The 8724-nt window shown below is 36.1% G+C and overlaps 1 protein-coding gene across 1 annotated transcript; it reads right to left on the reverse strand.

Moving 5' to 3' along the window:
- Positions 1-7417: 7417 nt before the first annotated feature.
- LOC148585881 (protein FAR1-RELATED SEQUENCE 5-like) lies at positions 7418-8100 on the reverse strand. The gene is made up of 2 exons (XM_088516806.1): positions 7826-8100; positions 7418-7727 (listed from the first exon to the last, which is right to left on the reverse strand). Exons 1-2 carry the CDS (start codon positions 8098-8100, stop codon positions 7418-7420), a joined length of 585 nt encoding a protein of 194 aa, XP_088372932.1.
- Between the last annotated feature and the right edge of the window lie 624 nt (positions 8101-8724).

Below are 8724 nucleotides of genomic sequence, written 5' to 3' on the forward strand. Positions count from 1 at the left end.
ATCATAATTTAAGTCATGACTTAGAAAACTACATTACACACGTGTGTGCAGAAGCTTAGCAATTTTTGCCATCTGCATATACGAATTGCATATAGCGGTTAGCGGTTAGTGTAATTCATAATCGCTCATATGAACAGCCCTAAATACAAGTAAGTCAACAACTAAGTAAGGCATCGTTTGGTAACCAGGTTGGTGCCCAGCCATTGTTCACGCATCTGACCGGCCGTACATGTTGACCAGCAAAGTTGAATTTTCAACTTCAAAATTGACGCGGATTGACCATCTTGCCCTCTTCCAATTTGTTCTTTCTCTGGTCACTTTTTTTTCTGGTCTAGTCCACAGTGAGAAACTCCCCCTGCAAGTGCACTCCATCATCCTTCGCCATGGTCGAATCAGACCTACCAGTACCGTAAACCCTCAAACCTACGCCTGCAGAATCGTCCTTCTCTTCTCACGAATCCACCCAGCTATCACTATTGACCGATTCCCTCACAATTCTCCCTCTTTTAAACAAAGTATCATCCTTCTCTTCTCACGAATCCACCCAGCTAGCACTATTGCTTAATTCCCTCACGATTCTCCCTCTTCTCAACAAAGAATCTCTACAAAGACTTTCACTTCCATCTGCTCCTCCCGAGGAAAACAGAGCCACCCTATGCATAGAGATAGAGCCATGAAAATAGCTTTACAGCAGGTTCCAGTTTGGCGACATGTACCTTACAGAGGGACCTGGCCATCTCACACTCCATAAATTAGAGTCTTCACCGCACAAAAAACCAGCACCCATCCACATCCGAACACATATGTTCTGCTAGTGTAGCCAGACGTGGGAATCAGTGGGCAAGACCTCCAGCCACGGGTCCACGCACAAGAGCACGATCGAAGGTTCATTTCAAATTTCTTTCACTCTGTTTGAAATTTTGCTACTTGTTAAACCCTGGATTGATAACTCTATTTCCATAGGGATTTCTGGTTATTTTCTTGGCTCGTTCATATGCATTTTTGGGTTCTTGCAATTGACTTCTGATTCTAGAATTGTATTTGGATAAGGAGTTCCATTGGGTGCTTGTAACTTACCAGTTTCACTAATGGAGAATTTAAGGTTTTATTACTGATGTGTGTGCATTTTATGGTTTGAAAGCCATATACTTATTAAACTATGTAACTGACTAATTTCGCAATGAGCTGCATTAATCCAATTCAAACTTTGCTAAAAATTAAGGGCCTCATACAGGGAGGAAAGAAAGAAATCATAAATGTATAACATTGCAAAAGAATGGCATAAGAGAGAGAAACAGAGATGAATACACTTGATAATTAAGTAAAAAATTTATATGCCTCAATGAAACAAGATTGGAAACAATGGTCTGAAAGAAAATAAACAATAAGAAGGAAGAATATGCCTCTTTTAGTGTTATGTGTTTAACTACCCCATATGGCAAGCTAAAGCCAATTACTACCATGCTATAATGCTCATCTCACTTGACTCTAATTGGTTAAAGAAGCACATGCCTTGTGGAACATAATACAGTTTTGTTATGATATAAAATACATTAATCTGCTCTATGTGCACATCAAATGAATTCATTTACTTTTTATACCATCTTCTGGAACCAACCTTTTCTTTCATTACTTACTCTTCTTACTCTTATCCCATTGCCTAAAAGATTATTGACAGTGCAGGGAAAAGGAGAGCAGAGACCCCATTGCCTACAAAATTTTCTACTCTGTTTTTCTTTTAGTTAAACAAAATTGATAATAGCCCCAGTGCTAATTAAATTCTGGCTACCTCATCAATGATGCACTAAACAATGGGTTTAAAAGATAGGGAACCTTTTATGCAACTAAAAAACTAGGCAAAACAAAATGTGAATAAGCTTTGAAAATTAAATGCTAATGCCAAAATGTGTCTTCAATCTTGATTCTACCTGATACCAGAGAAAAAAAAAGAAAAAAAAAAAAAAAAAGGAAATCTATGAGATGATAGTGAAGAGGTAATATAATGTGAGAAAGTCATAGTTGTGAAGTGACACTGAAGATTACTTGCTTTCACAATCAATCTCATAAAATGAAATGAGAATGAACTCATTCATGCAAGTAGTAAAGCATTGATTTGTCCCTTAATCTCTCCTGGAAGTTAATTGGGATCAAATGAAAGAGTAATTATTAGGCCTACCCTTCATTGTCAAATAAGTAAGAGCTATATTAATTGTTTTCCTTGCTTTGAGCCAACTACCCCATGCATTAGTTGAGTGTCACCATCAACACTTTAACATGGAATATTTGGAATGAAGAAAATATTATTATTTTTTCTATGTTGCTCAGCCACAATGATAAATAATCTAAAAAACTAGTATGCTTTATGGTTAAGAAGAAAAATACGTGGCATATCTCAGACCTAGCAAAATGCCATTCCTCCTAAGCCATCGGCATTCTCATTTTTAATACACTTTGGAATCTTTGTTGTATATCTACAAATAAATACATAGAAGTTGGGTCTTCTGACTTTGGTTGTAGTTTAATATGCTTTTGGTATTGTCAAGTTCATTAATCTATTTCAAGATATAATACAAATTTAATGTTATCTCTTCAATAGTCAACTATCGACTATACTTAGTTTTGATCTATTTACTTGAATACTTTAGGCTGTAGTTTAAATGAACTCTAGATTATAGATTTGTATGCTGAAGTTCGGTACAATTACTAGGTTGTATCGAGTTTCATAGGTTTAAGCCATGAGCCTGGTTAAGTTTGTTATTTGCTGCTCATTGGAGTGAGTTGGGTAGTACATTGCATGGTGTTTATAAATTTTATACAGCCTCGTGTTTGTGTGTGTTGTTTTTGTTATTAGAGTATTTCATCAATTATATTAAATATGCCTCCACTTTTTGGTTATTCGTCATTAATGTTGGACTCGTTTAATTTTCAGTTCGAAGGGTATTCCTTAAGACAACGACAATCCAACAACTACAAGGTAGGTTACTTATTTTATACCACTCCACAGCTTGCTTCAATTCTAAATTGTTTGTGCCTAAATTATTTTCCTGCTTATTATAAATATGTCTATGTAAAAGTTTAGTTTTGTGTTGACTGTGGTTGGTAAATAAGTATCATACATGATTTGTGCACGTTGTTATGCTGTTTTATATACATATTCGTAGATGTCGTTTTTTACCACTCCCCGCAAGTCTCCACTTAAGGCTGTGATGCAAACCCCATCCCCGCCACAATTTCCCATCCCTCAGGCAAATATGAAATGGTAACAAGAGCACGAGGATGTCCTGGTGCATATTCTTAGGAAATGCCAAGGAGTTTGCCCGCCCTATGGGAAGCATGTGCCGAGCATTATGAAGAAGTTAAACAAACGACTTATGGATGGCACAGTCTACACAATGAAACAGGTTGAGGGAAAAATTAAACATCTTAAAGAGTTGTACGTGAACTTCTCAAAACTTGTCTGGGAGAAAACAGGTACTGGCTGTGGGTGGGATGATGATTTGGGGACAATCACGGGAACTCCGGAACAATGGGAACACCTCCGATTGGTATGCCACTACTATTATGTTTAACATTTCCTTATTTATGCGAGTTGACTTACTGACCATCTATGTTTTTCGTTGTGTCTTTTTCATTTGTTTGCTCTTCCTTTTCAAACAAAGAGTCTGAACAAGTACTATAGATTTCGAAATGGCCCCCTGGTGAACTACAAGCACCTATGCTACATCTTTGAGGGCTCAACATCCACTGGAAAGTGGAGATATGCTAGCACACAATCCCCCCCGGGCAGCGGTTGTGAAGAGAATGACGTCCATCTCAACAACCCTGTGGCAATCATAGACCTGACTGAGTCCCAATGTGCCCCGACTAACAAGCCAAAAGGAAAAGGGAAGTTAAAGAGGCAAGGTTCTCATTTACAGGCATCGCACTCTAGCAAACGTTCATCAAAGGGTGAGAAAATTTTGGAGGTAACGCACAGCTCATTTCATTACTTGAGGTCGGACTACTTACAGAGGTGCAAACTTAGCGATGGCCAACAGTCACCAAGTGATGGTATGTCTTACAAGCCCCCCACCAGCCAGTATCCTGAGGAAGACATCATGGACAAAATCAATGAGTTAGCAATTGCAATGTCACGGCCTCTGAAAAAATATGTGCAAGCATGCAAGACGCTCAACCAACCAGCTTGGGCAATGATACTATTGAAAATGAGTGACGAATGCCTACGTGAGTGGCTAGACAGTTTGGATCCATTTGGCGACAATTGAAACTTATGTTTTATGTTAATGTTTTATGTTGTGTTCTATGACCGCTTCTAATGACTAGTTTACTATTCTAACTGCTTAAGTTAGTTTGATGGTATTATGTATGCGTATTTCATACTATGTTAGGGATGCTTATTATGGAATAGGGAATGTTTTAACATTAATGTTTAATGTTATGAACCTAGTTTCACTTTCTACTTTTAAATTTCCGGTTGCATGTTATTAATATAGCCTGATCATGTTTACGAATGCTATGTCTAGAATGTGACGTTATGCATCTCATTTAAATGTAGGCATGTTGACATGTATGCAGTTGGCCCGTCTAATGCTAACATTGGTAATGCACATCATTGAGAGGATAGTATCGATGAATTGTCCGACTCAAATGCTTCTGACATAAATGACGATGGATCCGGATCCTCTCCATTCTATAATGGACTGGAGAATATCCAGTTAAGGGCTTAGATTTCTCTATAGAAATCCTAGGCTAAAAATATGACACGTCACTCTCTTAATTAAAAATAATAATAAAACCAACAAAACGGCAACAACCCATGTTAATCTTCCGTTAGACAAACTCTCTTCAAATCCTCCATCCCCACATTTGCAGAGAAAAAGTGGCCTCTCCTTCGTTGGGCCGACTCATAACTCACTGCCGGCGAGCTGGGGCCATGCGTCCGTTGGTTTCGAGGGCTGGAGAGGGGAAGGAAAGTTGGGGTACCATGGCTCCGACTGTTTGGGGTGCCGTCAAGGAGAAGGATTGGACGGAGAAGGTGGCGGCCATGTACTGGATCTGGTCGAGGTCGATCTTGTCGGCAGGGATGAGCATGAAGCCGGCTTGGTTTCTAGTTTTTTTCTAGTTTTTTCTGGTTTTCTTTCTGGTTTCTAGTTTTTTTTTTTTTTCATATTTAATGGGTTTTAATTTTCTTTATTTCGAAATTATTGTTTTGATTTTGTTTATTTTCTCCTTTATTTTCATTCTATTTTTATTGTAGCTTTCCTTTCCTGAAGGAAGATGGTTTTCTGGGTTTTTTTTTTTTCATAGTTAATGGGTTTTAATTTTCTTTTCTTTTTTTTTCGAAATTATTGTTTTGATTTTGTTTATTTTCTCATTTATTTTCATTCTATCTTTATTGTAACTTTCCTTTCCTACAGTGTTTTATAGAGAGAGGGGAGGCTATCTCCCAAAATCTAATTTCCCTTTGACTTTGAAGAAGTAATCTATAAATATTAGTTTCATAATGAAATCCAAACAGATTGGTAACTATTGTTGAGCTAGATTATGTAGAAACCCAAACTGGCGATGACTATTATTGTGGCTATGGTAATAGAAACCCAAATAGATTCGTGGTGAGAAATTACAAACCAATTCAAATACTTGTTCATTCAAAAAACAATATTTGATCAGCACATCAAGAATTTTATATTTTAAGCAAATACCATGAAGCAATATCTAAATACAAGTTTTTTCCTATTTTGACAAATCTGAAGCAAAGTACATATTTTAAGCAATATCTAAAGCAAAGTTTTTTCCAAAAATTGTAATCCAAAAATCACTACAAAATATAAATTTGTCATCTTACATTCAAGAGCCAAATATAAGGTCATCTTACATTCAAGAGCCAAATATAGTGTAACACAAAATGATTAAATTTTTAAACTACAAAAACTCCATCTCCGAGCGCATGTTGAATTTTTTTTGCCAACAACATTTAGTTCTCACATTATCCTCCTTCCTTCACTTCCTGATGAAATTAAAAAAAAAATAATTAAAAAATAATAATAAATTATTCACTTAAAACTTTAATTTAAAAAAAAAATGACGAGTTAAAAAGGTAATATACCTTCATTTTTGAACTTCTTTAGTTGGTTCCTCTTGTAGAAAGGCTTTATTCTTGTTGCTCTTATGTGTCATGCAATCATGTGTTTCTATATCCTGTAAAAATCGTATGCGTTTAATAAGATTAATAATATACTATAATCACATCAAAACAAATTTGAACATGGAAAGACAATAAAGATAATTTAGTAGACTACCTTTGACACTCTGATTTCCTTTGCTTGATTCTTTGACGTTCTTTCTTTGGGTTTCTTCATATTTTCCATCCATGGTTTAGGCCGACGTTTCTTATTACGATAATTATCATTTTCTTTATTCCTTTTGGCCCTACCGTGATTGAAAACACATGGTTGATCTTCTTTGTCTACAATATTAGTTGAAAGCCTAATAGTATCTTCTTCTATATTAGCTTGACAATTATTTGCATCACAAAGTCTTTTCTTCAAATCTGCAACAGCCATGTTTAGGATATTAAAGCCTTCTTCAATTTCACATGCCTCATTTACCAATTAAATATATTTAGGACACAAAGCTCGATAGCTATCTGCATATCCTAATCGAGTATCTAACTCAATGTCATTCTTCATGAATTGTTTTTCATTCTCATCTTTTGCATCTCTTCTCCATCTCTTTAAAATATATCCATCAGGAATCAGCTTGATTATCAAGAATTTTTAGAGCATGCTGACACAAAATACAGAATGCCTCAAACTTTCTACAACTGCAAAACAAAGTTTGATCTGATGGATTCCACATAATGTTGTATTTTCTATGTCCGTTGAAAACTCCAACAACATATCTATGTGTCTCTTGACTTTCACTGTGGTCTATAATGGAAAATGGCTTCATTTTGAAATAACTCAAACACATTGGGTGTGTACACTTTTGCTACTTGATTCAGCATAGGTGAGTTCTTGAGATTTAATATTGGTAATTTTTGTCTAGAGTTGTATTCTGCTTCTAACTCCTTGTTACATTTTTGTTTGACAATTCTTTCAAAATTAGTGAAGAATTCTAGTATATTGAGATCAGTACGTAAGCAATCATTCAAGTCACAGTTGAATCTCTCACTAAGTTGTGTAGTCTTGATTCCTGTAGTAAATGTCCTCTTTACATATGCTTGGGCCCATTTCTCCTTCAATTTAAATATATCTATTAACCACTTATTTTCATGAGCATCATATTTTTCCAACATGATATTCCAAGCAGAGAGAAAGTTATCTTCATCATTATACTCATAGATACATGCTCAAAAATCTTTATTAAATCGAGACCTACCTTTAAGTAAATAGCCCAAGTGCCTATTAGCATTTTGTCACATGTGCCAACTACACAACGCATGATACGTTTCAGGCATCACTATCTGAAGAGCAGCTGACATTGCTGCATCTTGATCGATGAAAATAGTAATTGGCTTCTTTTCAAACATTGCTTCTAGGAAAGTCTCAAACAACCATACAAAAGACTCAATTGTTTCATCATACAATAGTGCAGCTCCAAATACGACAGTCTCCCTATGATGATTAAGTCCCAAAAATACACCAAGCGGTCTTGCATCTCTATTTATGCTATATGTTGCATCAAACGTTATTACGTCACCAAAATGGCTATGGTCAATGACCATTCTTGCATCAGCCCAAAAAATATTGTAATCAACTCTTTAACATCCAGTTAAAAAGCATAATAATATGAAGGATTTTCTTTAAGTTGATGACAGAAATACATTTCCAAACTAGCAGCTCCCCCAAACTTCAAGGCTCTTTGTCGCTTATTGCGTAGATAGTTATTATGATCCTGCTTGGTAAAACCAAGGATAACACCTCGACCAACTTGCTTACTCATAAGCTGATAAGGATCCTTTAGTCTTAAACCTGATTCATATGCCAAATCAATCTCAATAGCTGGAGTTGTAGACATTTTCCGTTGTGATGGCATCATGTGTACAGTTGTTGAGAGATGGAGATTGTGATTATGCTCAGGAACGAAGTCACTCGCCATGTATTTGCCACTATCTCGATTATTCACAATAACTAAACATGTATCGCATCCACATCTTGTTTTTACTTGAGATTTTTTAATGTTACTATTTCGCTTGTCTATACCTCAAATTCCCTCCTTCTCGCACACTAATCTCCTTGAAGTAACAATTACGGTCTTTTTACATTTGTTCACATACTCTTTTTTGATACTAAAACCTGCAATTCTTTCATACTCATTATAAAAATTATATGCACTCTCATCTGATTCAAATTGCATGCCTTTTGATGGTATAAGTTCCGTAGGCACATTTGGAGATACAAAACGTTCGAGTAAGACATCCATATATTGTTATCCAAAGAAAAAAAAGGGGAAACTTCACTAAGCCCCCCTGAACTTCTGGCCGATTTTGCAGACCACCCCTGAACTTCCAAAACTCTCATTTTGGACCCCTAAACTTTCATTTTCTCTCAAATAAGGCCCTTCTGTCTATCTGAATTGTTAAGAACAGACGGAATGCACATCACGTGACTTTCACGTGATTTTTTAGTCTTCACTTACCCCTTTTTCCCTCACATGCACGCACTGAAAAACCTAAAATACCCTCACTCGAAAAAGGGCACCATTTAACCTAAATGTTTGAAA

Source organism: Corylus avellana, chromosome 5, assembly GCF_965113065.1.
Source record: "Corylus avellana chromosome 5, dhCorAvel1.hap1.2, whole genome shotgun sequence".
Lineage (NCBI taxonomy): Eukaryota > Viridiplantae > Streptophyta > Magnoliopsida > Fagales > Betulaceae > Corylus > Corylus avellana.

Coding starts and splice junctions, on each gene's coding strand:
- LOC148585881 (XM_088516806.1), bottom strand. CDS start 8,100: ATGGCGAGTGACTTCGTTCCTGAGCATAATCACAATCTCCATCTCTCA. Junction 7,728..7,825: donor GGAGCTGCTAGTTTGGAAAT/GTATTTCTGTCA, acceptor GGCTGATGCAAG/AATGGTCATTGACCATAGCC.